An 18,970-nucleotide genomic window follows, 5' to 3' on the forward strand; every position below is an offset into this window, starting at 1 on the left:
GACAAGACAAAAATACACACCAAGGTCTAGTGGGAAATCTCGCTGCAATGAGCCATTCTATTTGATGCTTCTTTTTTGGCTTGGAGTTAGCGTTAACTGCTTTAAATAGTTTATTATAAATTTGGAAAATGGATAAATGATTAAACCAAACTGATATCTAATGGTTCCATCACTAAATTAAGATTACTGCAACTATTATCAAAGTTAAGAGCAAGGGGAGGAAGCAAAAGCCTTTGCCAGCCTATGCTGGACTGTGGAAGGTACTTGGGTCTTTTCTGTAATTTTAAAAGGAGAACGATGATAAAATGTTAGAACCCGAGAGAAAACAAAATTTAAAAACTATCGTTGTAATATAAAACATACATATTATTATTATATTCTTTTTAAGCTGTAGACTCGGTCTCAGAAACAGGAAGTGTGTCCGTTGTTGAAATTAGTCCGCCTTAAACAAACCGGATATAGACACACGCGGTCGTTGTAAATAGAATCAAGTGGAAGTTGGACTCTTTAGCGACTGAGAAACTTCGGGTGAATATTTGTTTCTTTCCTTTCCTTTTTTCCACGTGTTTACTTTTATTTGCGCTAAAGTAAATTAAATACCAGCGATGCATTTGAAAGTCACGTTTAGCAGATGTTATACTGGTTTTTACTGTGTTAATAAGAGAACGATTTGCGTAGAGTGTGTGTAATGTTTTTATAATTTAGTAAACTGATGTTAAAATTCAGCAGCATGGCAGACGTCCTGACAGACAGGATAAATGAGCTAGAGGCAGAGGTGGAGAAGCTCAAGTCTCAGCTGAGGGAGAAGACTAGAGCTGGGGAGGTCATGGACGTCACATCCAGTTCATCTTCTCGTGACAACACAGATTGCAGTCCTGAAGAGAATGGCACCACTAGCAGCAAGAAGAAGGGTAAGAAAGTAAACAAGGATCGTCCTTTAGACTTCTCGGCATACCCTCGTCGCCATGTGGCTCTGCGGTTGGCTTACCTGGGGTGGAACTACCAGGGGTTTGCAGTTCAGGAGAACACAGAAAATACAGTGGAGGCAAGATTGTTTGAAGCTTTGCAAAAAACTCGACTGATCCAAAGCCGACAGAGTTCTAATTATCACCGGTGTGGTCGCACTGATAAAGGAGTCAGCGCTTTTTCCCAAGTATGTTCACCAAAACAAGCAGTCTGCTTCACATATGACAAAGAATCTACTCTGATACATGTGTTTATTTCTCTTTACAGGTCATCAGTATTGATTTAAGGTCTAATCAGTTTAGTAAAGGACTGGGTATCACACTTCCTGAAAATGTGGATGTAAACATTAAAAATAAAGCCGTCGTCTCAGAGTTTCCATACGTCAAGATGCTGAATAGAGTCCTTCCCCACGATATCAGAATCTTGGACTGGGCACCAGTGGCACAGGATTTTAGTGCACGCTTCGATTGTCAGTCCCGCACATACCGCTACTACTTCCCTCGAGGATCTTTGGATGTGAAACTGATGGCAGATGCTGCAAAAAGGTACCAAAATACACACTTTTATAACTTGGTGTCATGTGGGAAACTGACTTAAGACTTATCGGTGGCTTACAGATACGAGGGTACTCATGACTTTCGAAACCTCTGCAAAATGGATGTCGGTAATGGAGTTCTTCAGTTTGAGAGGACCATCCTGTCAGTGTCCATCCAACCTGCATGGTCTACACAAACCTCCACATCAGAGTCACATGATCTTTTTATATTTGAAATCAAAGGATTAGCCTTCCTTTATCACCAGGTATTTAATTTATGTATACCACCAGGTATTATGAGACATTTGTTTGTGTTGTATTTAGGTTTTTTAAATACCTAACCTTATTGTTGTTGTTTTTTTTGTTTTGTTTTTTTTGTATTAAACCACAGGTACGATGCATGATGGCTGTCCTTCTTCTGATAGGGCAGAAACTGGAATCCCCAGAGATCATTGATCAGCTTCTGGATGTACAGACTAACCCAAGGAAGCCTCAGTACAGGTAAAGTAACTGAAGACATCTCCCTGTGAATTGTTATAAATGAATTTCACATCTTTGCAGTCAGCAACAAAACTCAACCTAATTTTTACTTATGTTTTAAGCATGGCCGTTGACTTCCCTCTGATCCTCTACGACTGCCACTTTGATGGTTTGACTTGGAAACAGGAACCAGAGGAGGTGAACTACATTCTGGTTACACTGCAGCAACACTGGACGCAGTCTGCAGTCAAATCTCATCTCCTCCTTGGAATGATCACAGCTTTAGAAGCCAAAGGTAAGAGGGATTATAAATCTTCATATACTTTTTGTTTCTTTTCAAGCAAAAACACTTGCAAACTTAAGCTAACTTTTTATGTGCTTTTTATTTACCAGGTGCTACGTCCACTGGTCAGTGCTTGCTGGTAGAAGGCAGCCGCTGCAAGAATTACCGACCGTTGCTGCAGCGTCCATTCTGTGAGAGTCTGGAATCCAGGATTGATCACTTTGTTAAAAGAGGCAGATTAGAGCGAGAGGAAAGTCAGAATGGAGGTGAAATGATCCACAGAGGAAAACGATCCAAACATTCCCACAATTCCCCCAACCCAACAATCTCTTCAGATGAAAACTTCTCCAAGGCAAAGACAGAAGAGAAAGCAGAAGACTAACGTTTTAATTTTAGAGACTTGCCAAACTATTTTTGAGTTCTGCTTTTTTCTTTAAATCTTCTAAAGTCGTACATGACACAACGCCAATCTAAGTTTTTATTTCACTGACTAGTGGGGAAAATACAAGATAATGCACAAGTGTTTCGTTTGCTGTAAAATAAACACTTTTTCAACAATGGTTTTATCTGCTTAATGAGGAGGCTGACGGAACCAACGTCAGATAGCAAGTGAGGTGGGAAGATATTTCAGGGAACGCCTGTCAAACCTAGAGGCTAAGTAGTTAGCAGTCAGCTGAGAGAACAATCTTAAGGGTTTGTGACATTATTTGCGGAAACGACTCTTATTATTTTATATAAATATTATTTTAGATAGCGCGACTGCAAGTTTGTAAGAAATGATAATGCAGTAGGTACGGCCATGTTTGTTTTCGTGTTTGTAGTCGTTTCGACGTAAATAGAACTAGTGCTAACTTTAGCCTGTTAGCATTGGCTGCAGCTCTGGGGCTCCACACGGGTTCCTCTTCTGTGTAACCAGCTGATTTAAGGACACTTCCAAAGAAACAAGGTCTGCATTTTTTTTTTAAATTTGTTTATAAACGTATCGATCACTTTAGTGCAAGAATTAAATGCAGTATTTTACTATTTTAAATGGAGAATGCACAAGTACACTTGCTTGATCCCTTCATTTTAACAACCAAACAAGGGAATCCAAGTGATCATCTAATATTAGTATATACAAATATATACACACTTGTAGTTGCTGTTGTAACTTAAACGTTTGCGTGTTGTTGGGAGAATAATGGTGTTCTTGTTTTAATAAATTTATAGTCTTATAAGTAGTTGAACAATGCAGGTTACATAACGTTGCTACCCTGACTAGGGTTGAGTAAAGATTTCTCAGCAAAATAGAAATCTGTCTGATTTAGTGGGAACACGCTTGAGCAGAAATGATCAAATTTAGATAACATTTTATCCTCTATTTTAACTTTTAAATACAATATATATATTCTATACACTTTAAAGTTGAATGTGAAGTGAACTTTATTTTCAAAGATTGTTTTTCCCAATTTTTCAAAGCCAAGTAACATTTTAATACATACCTTTATAGCGTGATAGAGCTGTATTTATTATACACCTCCATTTTTATTATTGTTTATTATTTTTCCGTGTATTCAGCATTGGAAAATGTATTCAGTTGTTTTTAGGGATTCTTTTGTGGAATTCTTGTAATACAATATCTTCACAGCAGAGGGCGTGTTGTAAAACCTGTATTTACTTCACAAGTCTGACAGCTGAACATTTACCAACAGTTTGCGTGTTTAATATACACTCAACACAAAGTAACATTATATATTATATTATTATATTTATTATTATTGTTGTTATTATTATCTTGCATGGCAAATGCTGTTGTTTACATATTTTATATGTATGTGTGTATATGTATATGCTATATATTTTTTTTCCTCGTTGTTATTTATAGCTCTCTTTTTCATTACCGTTTAAATTGTGTTCATTTTGTTTTTGTTGGCCCACACTGACACGCGTCTCTGTAGATGTTCCTGGTGGGGCTGACAGGAGGGATTTCCTCAGGTAAAAGCACAGTGTCCTCCATGCTGCGGGAGCTCGGCTGCCCAATTATTGATGCCGATGTTGTGGCCAGAAAAGGTAAGAGAATTTTCAAATCTGTGTAACAATAAGATGTAGCATTATTGCAACTCTAAACAGTTGAAGTTAAATGTTGAATTAGAAATAATGAGATGAAGACTGTAGGAGGCTGATTAATGCTTTCACAAAGTCCTTCTGTGCTGACTGGGCACAATGTGAATTATCCCGAAGTACAAGTATGAGATGAATTATTAGTTTAGACTGTAATCACACAGCAGGCGGTTGATGAATCTTTTAAAATACAATGTAAAACAACTCCTCATCTTTCGCCCTTTGTGTTTGTAATTTGTAACTTTTCATTATTCATTATTTCAAATGCTCATTTTATGGCCTTGTTAAAACCTTTATAGTTGTGGAACCACACACTCGCGCCTACACTCGCATTGTTTACCACTTTGGGCCGGAGATCCTGCTGGAGAACGGGGAGATCGACAGGCAGAAGCTGGGCCAGCTCATCTTCGCCAGTGAGGAGAAGAGGAAGCTGCTCAACTCCATCACTCACCCAGAGATCCACAAAACCATGCTGAAGGAAATCCTCTTCTACTTTCTCAGAGGTGAGGAAGGGATTGGATCATAGTGACGTACAGTATGAGGCACAAACAGACTTGTTTTTTTAAAAGGTAAGAACTGAAAAATACAAGTGAAGCAGATGATGTTTTACAGCCACATTTAAAAGGAAATGACTCTGACAAATTCTTCAGAAGGCTGCTGGTGAGTCATGAGATAGCAGTACATTCCCACAGCTGTTTTTGAGCTAGTCTGTCTTTGATCTGCAACGTGTGGCTCCTGACTCATATTTTTTTTAAATAACAGATTATACAACAATAAATTGTCCACACCGTTCTTTTTTCTTTTTTTGATAGTTCTGTATTTTTACTAGATTACTGGTAATTAAAAAAATATGATATCCTTATTCATTGTTTAGTCTATTTGTTTTTCTTTTTTTGTTATTTTTTTGTTTCTGTTTGTTGTCTGTACTGTTGTGTTGGGGGGGAAAAGGAGGACATTCTGTGAGATTTCTTCCAATAAAAAAAAAATATGTTGGCTGTCCTAGCTTTGCTCAAACACTGTTAATGTTTCATCGCTGTTCTGTCTGTACATGGATTTTGACTTCATCATTTAAGGTGTTGATTGATGAGCAGATGACAACTTTCCTCTTTCCTCTTTCCACCTATGTAGGTCATCGCTACGTTGTGCTGGACGTGCCTCTACTTTTCGAAACCCGACGTCTTACTCAGTTTCTCAACCACACCGTAGTAGTTTACAGGTAAGAGCACCACTACTGCATATGTTTTACCGAAGTAAATTTGATCAGAGCTGAGAGTTAATAACAAAACATATCAACCTTAGAAAACACTGAAAAGTGCTTGAGTTTGACCTGATTAAAAAGTCATTCTTGGTGAAACGTGTATTTTGACTCAAATGTCAGACGTTGACATCACACCCAGGTTTTATATATCTCTTATTTACTGGCTCTTGTCTTCATCACTCTCTAGTTCTCTCTTTTACTGTCACTCTGGCTCTCTCTGTCTCTCTCTCTCTCTCTTTCTCTCTCTCTGCCGTCTCAGCGTCTCTTACCGCCTCTGGATTTCTTAACAAGACCGCTCCAGAAATAACATCCATTGTCGCCTCTGTTTCAGTGACCCTGCCACTCAGCTATCGCGCCTCATGCAGAGGGACGGCCTGACCCAGGAGCAGGCCGAGCAGCGTGTGGCTGCACAGATGCCGTTAAACGAAAAGCGCGGTCTGGCAAATCACGTCATCGAGAACTCGGGCAGCCGCGAGGACACCCACCGGCAGGTCCTGCGACTGCACACCAAGCTGGAGGACTCCATGGACTTCCTCTTAGTGAGGGTCATCGCCATCACTGCCACTGCTGGTCTGAGTGGAATTCTGCTCTATGCAGCCAAGGTGGTTTTATCCTAACAGAGGATCAGCGCAAAACTATGGGGGTTTGGTCCAAAAAGTGTGTTTGAGGAGCACGTGAAATTATGAGCAGGCAGGTTGTATGTAGTGAGGAAAAGGTTTTATTTTCCCCAGATGTAAACAGAACTACGGGAAAGCCGAGGTCAGACTACACCAGATTTGTAAAGCTTGTAAAGCCAGCTTCAACAATCGCTGAACCATTAGTTCATGACACGGCTCACGTATTTTAACAGAGACATTCAACCTTTTATCACCATGAAGGGAAGAGAATCTCAGCCCCGGCTAGGAGAGTCCTCAGTACCAATGGTGCTTATCCTCTGCTTAGTACCAGGCCCTAACAGTACCAGGGACCTATTATGAGCGGTCTATTATGAGTCTGTCCCAGACGGCTTTACCACTTTGGTCATGTGGAAAGAAACAGGTAGCCTGACCTCGGCAAAAACACAACCTCACATTGTTGACCTCACTTTTGTTTTGCTTTGTGTGAAGGGTTTCTATGTGCAATTTCTTTCGGTTGTGAGACACTAAAATGCGAAGGTATTTAACAGAGCCACACAGCTAGTAGAGCAATGATCCCAGCAGTGACGGAAGGTCGTATGGGAAAACAGTTTAAATCTTCCTTTGATTCATCCTTCAACTAATATCTGTTAACCATCATTAGGACAATTGTACCAATTGTGGCTCATTTTAATCTGAAATATGTTTTTAATTAGACATGTTGGTGAAAGTGAAGATGAAGGCTTTTATTTTCTTATTTTATTAACTCTTAATTTTTAGGCTTTTAAATTTTATATGACATGATCTGAAATTCAGTCAAATGTTGAATAGGAACAATCGGATCCTTGTAGAAATGACAGAATGTATTTGACAATCCACTTTTGATGGTAACAACACAATGTATCACTGTATTTTCTTACACTTGAAGTTGTTCACTGTAAAAAACCAGGTCAGATTCTTTTGTTTTTTTTCTCCACCACACACTCACACGTAACCTTTGACATGTTAGCTGCTCAGCATAAATATACTAATGCAACGCCACTGTTTTTGAAAGGAACAACTTTCAGATTAACGACTGTGATTGTGAGTTTGACACTAAAGCACTGTTTTGTCTTGAGTATCAAGGGGGAAGAGTTTTCTCACATCCTGGCACTCAAATATGTAATACGTTTTTGACATCCGGACTAGTTTGTTCATAAGATAAGAAGGACGAACGACATGTTCTTCCACAACACGTGAGAGTTGGATCTTCAAGTCTCAAAAATGGATGCTGCACTGTTTTAGTTTTGATCAATAAATCTATGTATCATTTTTGAATCATTTAATTTGTTGTGTTTTTGGAGAGGGTTCAGTTTATATACCACACTTCTGTTGTGTATATATGTACACCTTAGCACATATATATGTATATACATATGTGATTATATATATATATATATATTGTAATTTCCATACTATAAGTTGCACTTTTTTTATCCTTTGGCTGGGTTTGCAACTCTTACACTAACAGCACCTAGAGGGCACTCTAGGCATGTGTACCAGTATCAGCTACTCCTGTACCACTGAGAATTTACATGATTGTTATTTTCAGACTGACAGCCGCTAGAGGGCACTGGTGCAACTTATACTCAGGAGTGACTTAAATATGTTTGTTTTTTTCTACTTCATTAAGCATTTATTGGCTGGCACGACTTTCAAAAAACTACGGTGTGTGTGTGTATATATATATATATATATGTATGTATATATGTATTTATTCTATATATAAGTGTGTGTATATGTACATGTATACAATTACATCATCATATAAGTTGCAATTGACTGAGCTCTACCACAGTCCAGTAGTAGAGGATGAATTAGCTGACATACTCAGAGACAGAGTCGGGGGCGATGTACTTTTAGAAGAGTAAAATCAAATATTTAAAGATTTGTTCAAGCCCTGTGGGACATAACTGAGACACAGACCGAACGGTTGAGTAAAAGGTGGCGGAGTAAACGTTTTTTTTTAACACTGTCCTTTTTGGTAGTACCCACAGGATGGGCAGAGTTAATAATGAGAAGATCAGGGGACCAGAGGAGATTTATGAAAGAAACCGGTCGATTATTTCGTCAGATAAGAAGCCAGGACCATGGGCCAGTAGCGCCTACAGAAGGCTGTCGGTGACGAGACCACAGTTGAAGATAATGAGCCGGTGTACAGCAGTGAGTTCTGATGTCCTTGCTCTCGTTCACACTGGAGCTCAGGCATGGAAACTCCAGCCCACAGGCGCCGAGCGGTGACATCAGCACTTAGGGCTGTGTGGCTCACTTAGTCCCTCCATCTTCAGCCTCCACTGGACTTCTCTGAGTTTACATCAAGCAGCTGTGGGACTAATGTAAACTGACTGGGGCAGTGGTGGGTGGAGGTCAGCGGAGCATGGGCTGCATATTTGGTCATGCAAATTCACAGCCGCAAACACAACGCAACCGCTCGCACAACAGTCCGTACCGGACGACCATGCACGTGATGCGTACAGAGGAGCGTTTTATTTATTGCTAAGGCTGCTTGATTTTAAAAATGCTCTGCAGCCGTCCAGGCACTAACGTGCTCTTCTGACCAGCCAACTGTTCAGCAGAGATTTTCAAGTGTGTTTTCCACTCGGGCGCAGACAGAGGCCAGATGCACAGCACTGGAGGAAACTATATCTGTACCAGAAAGTGTGAACGCTCCAGGCACAAAAGGGTGGCAGAGGCTCTCTCTGAATATAAAGTGGGTTTAATTCTCGCGGTGTCAAGCTTAAAGGTGAAAGTCGTAAGTTGCCTTGTTACACTTTGTAGAAGTGCACGGATGCAGACACAGGCCGCCCGCTGCTTTATCATGTGCTGTGGCTGCTCTCCAGGAGAGAGGCAGATCATTTTCTGATGGCAGGGGGGTAAGGACTAATATAATTTCACCCTCATGTTCAGAGAGTTCAGCCCGAGGCACCGCGGTTTGTCAATATTTTGGAATCTCTTGTCTAAATGGTTTCCCGTCATCATCCCCCCTGCCTTCTGCCCACAGTGAAGGTAAGAGTTTGGGCACAAGCGGAGAGGATAAATGGCTGCGGACCCAAAATACCTCCAAGTACTTTTTAACATTTAATTGTCGCAAAGCTTAACAGCGGTGATTGTGTAGATAATTTCCCAAACTTGATTTTTTTAGCTTGTATGTAAAAGATTAGGAAGTTGATTCCATTAGGTGAAGGGCTCTGCACCCTGGACACAGTTAATTTGTTTTTAGGTCAGAAGTACTGTGTTGTGTTTACCCAGGCAGCCCCAACACCAGTGGGAACTGCAGGGACCGTGGCGATCTCACTCGCAGCGCCTCTGTAGACTGTTGTCAGGCTGCATCTGCGAGACTGCGATGAGGTGAAGAGACAGGCAGTACGCCGGCGAAGCCTTCCACAGCCACATGACTCAACCTGTCCCTGTGCGTTAGCCCCAACTCTGTCAGGACCATGAGGGAACAAGGCCATTAATACTGAGTCACTGACACACTGGACAGTTCCCTGGTCAGGCATGATGATGAGGAATGAAGTGGGAGAAGCACTGTACACAGTATTCTGTGATTCTGACCACAAACACATCCACAAGGCTTCAAAGTCTGACAGTAATCAAAAACCAATTGGATTTGGATGTTTTTATATTTTATTACCGTATCTTGACATACAGGAAGTGTTTGATCTGTGTCTTTAAAATATCTTGAGTCATGCTTTGATTTCCATTATACTGTATGCTGTACAGCAGGGATGTCAAACATACGGCCCACGGGCCAAAACTGGCACGCTACAGTGTTCAATCTGGCCCACTTGATGGATTTTGAAAATAAAATGTTCAGGATATTCTTTTGTAAAATTATTATTATTTCATAAATATGAATTAATAATAATAACAAATATCTAATACTCTAAGACATATATATATTTCTGAGATTTAAAAAATGGAAAGTGCACATTTTTCTAAAAGGTGCGAACTTTGAGGATGGTTATTACCTTTATTCATCTCGGTGCATGGTGTCCTTTTTAGGTGTGAGCTCTCCCCACTAAAACACATGAAGCATGTAAGAGCGTGCAGGTGTCTTTATATTTAGTGAGAGGAAGCGTTTGTGAGCGAAACGGGCAATTGAGCTCCACAGTTAAAGCATCTACGCCTAATTTGGATCTCCCCCGGTGAGTTAAGTGGCGATGCCGAAGATAACAACACCAAGGGTTCATTAACGTCACTTCAGACAGTTTTGGGGGGGGAGGTGCTCTTTTAATACCTAGCATTCTCCTGTCTCTGACACACATGCTCGACAGGCACACTGACCCACGCACGCTGACCGAAACACTCACACACCGACCCGCCAGCCTGCACGCGCGTTCTGCAGCTGCCTGATAAGCCCGCTGCCTCGCCAGTTGGCCGCTGCAAATGCCAAGCGTAGTGTACTGATAGGGAGTGAGTGGGAGTGAATCAAAATTTCCTCAGGTTCACTGGACATACTTAATTAGGACGAGTCTGCAATTGAGACATCGTGTTTCAAATCCCTCTTTTCAAACGTCGGGATGCAGCGTGAGTTAAAGGACTTGAAATGATCAGCCTGAAAGACAAATCAACGTCAGGGGAAAATAAATACCTAGAAGCATCGTGCACAGCTTCAGAAGATCCTCCTGAGAAGACTTCTCACTGGGTTCTGGTTTAGTCTTTGTGCCCTGTTCAACATCACATACAACAAGAGTTTCTTGTGAGAACTCTAAGAAAACAACTGTGAACGCGGCAGGCCCTGGGCCTCGGTCCCGCACTCTGAGGGCGTTTGCCTTTGACACTGTGACATGAAGTCTCTAATTTGACACTGTGCTCATACATCCTGCGAGGAGGAAACAGTCTGTGCTGGCGTACTTCCTCCCCGAGCACGGCTGACCTCTGCTGCACGGAGCGTCAGTCTTAATTGTGTCTGCAGGAATTCTCTTCTCTGGGGATGAGCTTAAGTACAAAGAACAACTACAGTAACAACTTGTTCCAGAACTGCATCTTAAAACTTCTCAGTCTTTTGTTCTGTACTGGCTGCTGGTGGGCAGTTGGTAGAGAAGATGTTCTCTAAATAAGGACCTTTTTTGTTCTTTTATTTTAAGACCATTTTCATCTAAAGGCTGACCTGTCAATGGGTCACCAGGGGTCCACATCAGCAATACAGTTCCTGGGCCAGTTGTAAATGGAAGAATGTATAGATCAGGGGTCCCCAACCTCCGATCTGCAGACCATTACCAGTCCATAGGTCATTTGGTACCATTTACTTTATTTATTTAAAGATAATCTCTCAATATTTTTAAATAATAAGTCATTCAAACTCTGACACAAACAGAATAGAGGTTAAGGAACCCTGCTGCATGGACTTTAGTAAATACTTTTTAAGATCCCGCGGGGCCACACAAGACGGCTTGGCGGGCCGCATTTGGCCCCCGTAAATAATTATATTATATTATAATGATGAATAAAAAAGTGCCGCTTTGGTTCAGACTATTTGTATATTGTTATAATTGTTATCCTATAATCGAGGATTGTAGACTGTTGACCACAGACTGACATAAAGAGACAGGAACCACATTCCTTACAATCACTTCAGAACTTCCATTTAATCCTAGTCCCATCTGCATCTGTTGAGACATTGGGAGGAGTCAAATGAATTTATTTAATCCATGGACGTTGACGTTTAATCCCAGCAGACTCTGTGAGAAGGTCCGTACACCTTGACATGTCAAAGTTTAAAAAAAATTATAAAATGATATTTAAGAATATGCACCCATTTGGGTGGAAAATTAATTTTAAAAAGATTGATTTATAAAAATTTCTCGATAGATCAGTATCTGATTCATTAAACTTTTGCCTTTTTTTAAGAGTAAAAAAACCCCCAAATGTTTCCTTTGACTGTGAAATGGAATTATCCCCTGTTTGATTTGGCATTTACTTCCCCTGCTGATCATGTCTCCACTGATTGCCTCTCTTGGGTGTAACATTTGCAGAATTAAAGGCAGGTTTATCGCTGGTTAGTCAGAGATAAGAAGAGATGATCAAGAAACAGCTGAGGTAAGTGACATTAACCAGATAGAGGAGGGAGGAAATTCAAAAAGGCCATTTTTAATGAAAAATCATTGACATTAAAAGTCAAACACAAGCGTGACAGATGTGTCGTCGTATCCTCCGTACTCTGTTAAACTTCTGTGGGAGAGTTGGCTGTTTGTGGACACACATATAAACAGATGTCGCATGCATGAAAAAAAGAGAATATTTTATTTTTCAAAATAAATACAATGCTTTCCATTATTGACACACCATTTGAATAGACAACACAAAAAAATGGATGTGCTTCACAGACTCTGCTGTTCAGACATTGTTATGAGACGCCGCGTGTTTGGTGACACTGTCTGCCCTTCATAACAATCGCTATCTCATTGTTCCCCGCAACTTTGCATAAAACGAGCGACCCGGGTCTTTGAAGTGCACGGTCCCATTACACAAACAGCATAAGCACACGTAATTGCAACAAAAACACGCGCACACACACACTACGTTTACGGACGCTGCGTTGTTGTGGCTGGGTTTACAGACTGCATGTGAAACAGAGGCCTCTCTCTCACACACACACACACACACGGTTAGAACAGTTAGGGCACCTCAGTGTGACACAGAGTGATGCCGTCACGGAGCTCACTTTCCTCTGGATGGTGACAAATTGAGCACACAAAAGAACACGTGGATGGGAAAGTTCACAAATACCGACAGCCTGGAACACTGCATTAGTCCTGACCGTGGACTCTGTTCAAAACTGTCTGTGGATCAGTGCAGGTCAGGGTCAGAGGTCGTGTATAAGACATGGATGTAGCCACCTGAGTCTTAATTTGAAGGTATTCACATGTGTTCACAAACATTTCAGTGTTTTACTGAAATAACTCTTTAAACTCCTAAATCAAATCAATAAAAACAAAGTTGCCTTATTTATTTATTTATTTATTTATTTATTTACAGGACTTCTATCCGTTGCGTTAGTGTTTTTACGTAAAACTAAATGGCTACATCCATCTTTTTATATACGCCGCTTCAGGGGTGTGGGGGGTGGTGAGTGCCCTCTGGCTGTAACCTTTCAATCCTGGACGACTGGACCACGTCCTGTCTCTTCTCGTCCTCAGTCAGCATAGAGAATGAATCCTGAAAAGGTGCTGTACTTGTTGCTGTTGCCCCCGTGAGCTTTGCCTCCATCCAGTTTAATGAAAACCTCATCACCAGCGTCCAGGTGAAGGATGACACTGTTGCCGGCATAGTCGTAACTCTGGTCCTGGTCTTGGGCGATGGCGCTGGCCCTGACCTGTGACACACCAACACCAACACAAAAGCACAAACAGGACAATGACAAAATCTATATGATATGAGGTTCGGAAACAAAGTGAGTACTTTGAGGCGTTGGTTGTATTTCCGTGTGGGAAGGAAAACCTGTAGCATCTTAACGGTGGTTTTAATGGACACATTAGTTGGATTTCAGTGTAATTTTTTATGAGGTGTTTATTGAATTATCGCAGGGCATTGTTGTGATGTTATGCAGTGTATTGGAGGATGGATGGAAAAGGCTTTGGCTGTTTATATCCTCTATATTGTCTGTACAAACTTCACAGGTCATTTTTATTGTGCATGTTAGGATAAGTATTTAGGTTGATTTGAATATATTTTTTGAATAAATGACCTAATTTTGGAAGACAGTTGATTTCAGTCCCCACAAAACACACGCAAAAAACGGAGCCACGTAATACTTAGATAGTTCTGTGCACTGAACAAATCATGTGTGATGTAGCCACGCTGAACACCAGTTCAGGGAAATGTCATGGCTCAGATTTACATGCAGTCTAATCAGTGTGATCACTAAAGGGCTTTGGAGGTATCACAAAGTGAATCCTGCAGATAGCAGGTTTTGGTGCTGAAACACCCAGGTCTGCCAGACCCTGACAGACTGTCTGATATCATAGACTGTCTGATATCACATTCTCACATGTCATGGTTGCAGTTGCAAGTTTGTTGTATTTCAAAAGGACAGCAGCTTTGAAGTAGCCCCTGCCTGCGGCAGTGTCTTGATGTGTGCAGAGTTGAGATAGCAGCTCGCTCCTTCCCCTCTCTTCAGCACGGACATCAGTGCATGTGTAATATGCATAGATACACAATCTGACAGCGTGCAATTGGACATTGTTAGTATCTTCGACTTCAGCACCAGACCAAGTCTGACCCGGAATGACTGCACGCATGAACGCATGGTCACACTGTTGCTTGTGCAATTTGATCAGAGTAAATTCCTGTCTGCTTTTTAACGCTTGATAAGTTGCACATACATCATTTCACACCATTTGTGACTTCTTTTTTGTTGGCGTGTGTGAGGAAAGCTGTACCCACCAGACCGTTCTTGATCAGGTCGGCCCACATGCTGGTGCCATCGCCTCCTCTCATCAGCACGTTGTAGATGAAAAAGTAAGTGCCAGGGATCTTGCACGTGAACTTGCCCGTTGTCCCCTCATAGTTACCCCCGATATTTGTCACCACATCATCGAAGCGCAGAATATCATAACCTTCTTGTGGGTTCCGTAGTCCTGCATAAAACGCCACCCGAGGCATGGTGTTGTAGGTGGTGGTGCTGACCGACCCTTTACCTCCTAACCCCAATATCCCTGTTCGTACTATGTCCACACTCTCTCCTGGGGGCCCCTTTGGCCCTGGTGGCCCTGGCACTCCAGGAGGCCCCGGAGGTCCAGGCTTGCCAGGACGCCCCACTCTGCCTTGTGGCCCCTGAGCACTGTAGGTCGGCAGCGGTGGTCCGATGCTGGGGTCCCTCAGATCCGCCTCGTCTTCCACCTGTAGACTTGAGGTCGCCGTGCTGGGGCCCACATGCACGCCGGGGCTCATCGTTCCTGTGGCCGAGAAGGGGTCGCACACCATGCGGCAGGCGCCCAGCATCTCGTAGTGGCTAGAGCCGTCATCTGTGCCAACGGAGTTCACCAGCACAGGGATGAGGACCACCAGGACCAGGACCAGCATGACCCCCACAGCAGCTGCCACCAGGGTCTTCCGCCCGATGCTCAGCCGTGGAAGGGGCTGCGCTGCCAGCGTGGAGTTCCCTGGAGTAGAAATGGTGACTGCGAGGAGTGCGTCCACCTGGCAAAACACGGCGTCGATGACTATCTGAGATGATGGAGACGCTGCCCAGGAGAGCAAGTAAGAGTGTGCGAGAGAGTGAGTGAGTGACAGAGCTGGGTGAGAGAAAGAGAGAGGGAGTGGAGCAGGGGACCTGAGTGGTTAAGAGGGAAGAGGGGGAGTGAGAGAGAGTGGAAGGAGAGGGTAAGTGAAGAGGAGGAGAGAAAGTAAGATGGCTTAACAGAAAGGGAGGGAGAGAGAAAGAGAGAGAGAGAGAGAGAGAGAGAGAGAGAGAGGGAGGGAGGCAAGAAGTGAGGGGAGGAGAATGAGCAACAGTCCTTGTTAAGGCAAAACAACTTCCTATGTAAACACATGAAAAGGTGGACTGGGACAGAGGACAATGAAATCACTGGATTTTTGATTTTTCAACAAATGTAAACATTCCAGATGTCAATTGTTAATTTTCAGTTTTTTTTTAATAATTTCAATTCAATTATAAACCAATTCCATGTGCAGTTAAAAAAAAAGCAAAAAGCCAAATTTGATGAAGTCAGTCTTGTACCCCATACTTTTTGCTATAGCTAGCATTGAGAAGACAGTCTACTTCTCAGTTTTTTCTTTTTGTCTTTTACAGTTTTTTTAAATATGTAGCTCATAAAGTGTATGTAAAAACTTACTTCATGTTTGGCCTTAAATAGAGATATTTAATCAGTTAGTCATTACCAACCTGCCGTAGGGATGAAAACGTTCCTGTTTTAAATTAAAGCATCAACAATCTGCCTTGAAAGACTGTACAGAAATCTACAACCTGACATTCTCCCAGTAAAGTTATCGGGATTTGCACCTGTATGTTTAACGTAACGCTTAGGTAAAGGCACTGATAAAAAAAACCATCACCTGCAGCAGCCCTGGAGCAATAACAGATGGTCTAATAAAATATGTAAATGTAGACAGAGACATGTCCACATGTTGCATAACAAGTAGCAATAGACTTATTTAAGTTAGTGAAATATAAAACAACCAGACAAGAATTACCATATTTACCACAGTAATTGTGTTAAAGATTGAATGGGTAACACAAAATATATTTAGTCCTGGGACTGAAGTATTGTTATCTGTCAGTACACACAGTGTGTTTCAACAGCCTGCTTAACTATTTATTCACACATCCCTGCGGGGGTTCCTACTTACTCATTTGCCACAGCTATTAGCCCAGTTGTTACGGAACGCACGTCGAACTGCACACAATATGTTGAGTAATTTGTAATTCTTGTTAACAACTGCAATCAGATTGGCACCTCTACATTAACCTACTCAACACAGCATCTTGGTGTTTGTTTAATTCATGACTCTGAGTCATTGTTGCGCTGAAGGCCAACGCAGAAACTTATTGAAATTTATTGCAATTGGAACAAACGTCAAACAAACAGCAGCTGGTCTAGAGCCAAGGGGGCAATACTTTTTCTTTTCTTTTTTTTTTTGCATAAATTTACTTAAAAAATAGTATGTTGAAGGTCTTCAACAGGGGGTTCAGGACCTCAAGGGAGTCCATACAGGTAGTGGAGTGAGGTTGTGCAATTTTATTTGGTCAATTTGATTTTTTATATATATTTTGCACATTTGAAATACTGAACATGAATTTGTAAATTATGCGTTATGCGTTATAATTATGTTGTAATAGTTTATTTTTTTACAGCAAAATGTCAACGTTATTTACTCTGTCAATATCACAAAGATTAATTATATACACCAAGACGAGCCTTTATTAGTATCTAACAGAAGATGCATGTGTATTCGTACAGGCTGACACTGAAACTTGAAGCCATGCAGTAATATTAGAATTTCGTGACAGTAAAGAAACACGGTGTGAGAAGCATGCAGCATGTTTTGAAGCTGCTGCTGTTGTCACAGAACTTGACAAGGAAACTGAATAGGGAAATCACACTGCTGCTGCAGTGCCTTCTTACTGACGCTACCCTGACATGCTGTATCATGGAAATGACAACATGGTGACTTTAATGAAGAAAATCTTTGAAGAAATCCCATCCTTCGTAGTTAAAAATATCCTAATGTCACTATATTTTATACATTATCCTTCAGATATAAACCTATGAAATCAACACGAAAAAAATCAATGCAAACAAGTTCTATGATTGTCAGAGAAAATACCCAGAGGAACAAAACGAGTCCTCATGTGGTCGTTAAAATGGTTACAATATGTCAATATGTTTTGACATTAGATTGCTTTAATGTCCTTTGCAGGTTGTGTTATTTTTTATTTTATTCATTTGTTGTTGTGATTTTTGATAAATACTAAATACAACTGCATTTCCTCTTCTTGGTTGCCAACTGCTAATGCACACGAAATCAGGATTTCCTTTCCAAATTATAGTAATAAAATGTCAGTCATTCAATTACCAAGAGTAACAAATTGTAACTTGTAAAAATAAATCTTCCAATTCAATCTAATTATTCCTATTATTGTTCAATGATCGTGCACCTGTTGTTCTACAACACAGCGTGTACATGACGAGCAATGTCTTTTATTTGCGCTAATCGTAGAATAGGTTTTAATACTAGCACTTTCAGCTTACGTGTAAATAACATTAACAATAATCATCTCCTTAGGATTGCAGAACTTCACCACAAGATGGCAGCAAAATCTCAATAATAGAAGAGGAGCGCAATCCAGCTGCTATCTTTTCTTTCTATTTTATGTTTATAAAACTGAATAAACCGCTTTATAGGAGCAAATACATAAACAGTACCTTTAAAATATAAAGAGGTTCAAAACTTATAAAACAGAAAAGTTTGAAAAAGCTCTCGTCCCTGGGTGGGCTTGAACCACCAACCTTTCGGTTAACAGCCGAACGCGCTAACCGATTGCGCCACAGAGACGGTTGTTTCTACACAGTGTTGTTTAGATTTATTAATATTGCATGAATGTTTAATTATCTGTATGATTAATCATGTTTAGAAACCAGGTTCTAACTTCAATGGTTCCTCTCTGGAGGTTATTGGGTATGAGTTGTTAATTGGAGCAGCAGGACAGTGGGGTAGGAAGACGACCACCCATCTTGCGCAGTTTTGCTCACATTCCAACATCAGCCTACAGGGCGGCCTTGTCAGTAACCTGAGAGCTGGGGAAATTACAGGAATGACATCTTTGATGTCTATATTCAGGATGCATGGCACAAGGTACTTGTCAAATTTAAAATAGATTTAAAAACAACACGTTATTTAGTTTAATGTTTATGCTTTTGTTTCATGTCATTTCATGTAAATGTTGTGTTGAGTATCTTTAGTTAAAAACAAAGTCATCATCATTGTGATATTCAACACCACTGGCCACAATAACATTTTATGCAATAGCAAAATCGCATCCGCCCCTTCTTTGTTAACAAAATAGTTCAACCAAAGCAACTTCCTTGAATCTTTCATTTTGGGATCTTCCTTTTTAGGCAACAGGCTGCTGCCTTGCAGACCCTCCTGGGATTATGTGGGAATTCCTTAGCTGCTTTGCTTGGCAGCTTTTTTCTAATCTTAAAATATTGTTTATCGAGGGTGTCAGG

General features: G+C 41.1%; 3 protein-coding genes and 1 non-coding gene across 9 annotated transcripts; 2 read left to right on the forward strand and 2 right to left on the reverse strand.

Annotated features, from left to right (window-relative positions):
• On the forward strand, positions 1-2,824 carry pus3 (pseudouridylate synthase 3). Of its 6 annotated transcripts, none has more exons than XM_008313874.2 (7): positions 1-24; positions 727-1,153; positions 1,234-1,511; positions 1,584-1,767; positions 1,893-2,002; positions 2,104-2,276; positions 2,375-2,824. In XM_008313874.2, the coding sequence occupies exons 2-7, from the start codon at positions 731-733 to the stop codon at positions 2,644-2,646; spliced, it is 1,440 nt and encodes a 479-aa protein (XP_008312096.1). In that variant the 5' UTR covers positions 1-24; positions 727-730; the 3' UTR covers positions 2,647-2,824. The 6 variants fall into 6 exon arrangements, with proteins under 6 accessions (XP_008312096.1, XP_016890307.1, XP_024913521.1 ...); XM_017034818.2 differs by having other exon boundaries at positions 7-24; positions 730-1,153; XM_025057753.1 differs by lacking the exon at positions 1-24 and adding an exon at positions 44-260.
• An 81-nt stretch (positions 2,825-2,905) lies between these two features.
• dcakd (dephospho-CoA kinase domain containing) lies at positions 2,906-7,553 on the forward strand. Its single transcript, XM_008313877.3, has 5 exons — positions 2,906-3,210; positions 4,202-4,313; positions 4,664-4,867; positions 5,493-5,580; positions 5,954-7,553. The coding sequence occupies exons 2-5, from the start codon at positions 4,202-4,204 to the stop codon at positions 6,237-6,239; spliced, it is 690 nt and encodes a 229-aa protein (XP_008312099.1). The 5' UTR covers positions 2,906-3,210; the 3' UTR covers positions 6,240-7,553.
• A 5,726-nt stretch (positions 7,554-13,279) lies between these two features.
• Positions 13,280-15,584, reverse strand: LOC103381499 (C1q-related factor-like). The gene is made up of 2 exons (XM_008313878.3): positions 14,664-15,584; positions 13,280-13,593 (listed from the first exon to the last, which is right to left on the reverse strand). Exons 1-2 carry the CDS (start codon positions 15,300-15,302, stop codon positions 13,414-13,416), a joined length of 819 nt encoding a protein of 272 aa, XP_008312100.1. The 5' UTR covers positions 15,303-15,584; the 3' UTR covers positions 13,280-13,413.
• Positions 15,585-18,222: 2,638 nt separating this feature from the next.
• Positions 18,223-18,296, reverse strand: trnan-guu (transfer RNA asparagine (anticodon GUU)). Its single transcript has one exon. It is a non-coding gene; the product is annotated as a tRNA-Asn (tRNA).
• Between the last annotated feature and the right edge of the window lie 674 nt (positions 18,297-18,970).

The sequence above is a fragment of the Cynoglossus semilaevis genome, chromosome 8 (assembly GCF_000523025.1).
Source record: "Cynoglossus semilaevis isolate Cse_v1.0 chromosome 8, Cse_v1.0, whole genome shotgun sequence".
NCBI lineage: Eukaryota > Metazoa > Chordata > Actinopteri > Pleuronectiformes > Cynoglossidae > Cynoglossus > Cynoglossus semilaevis.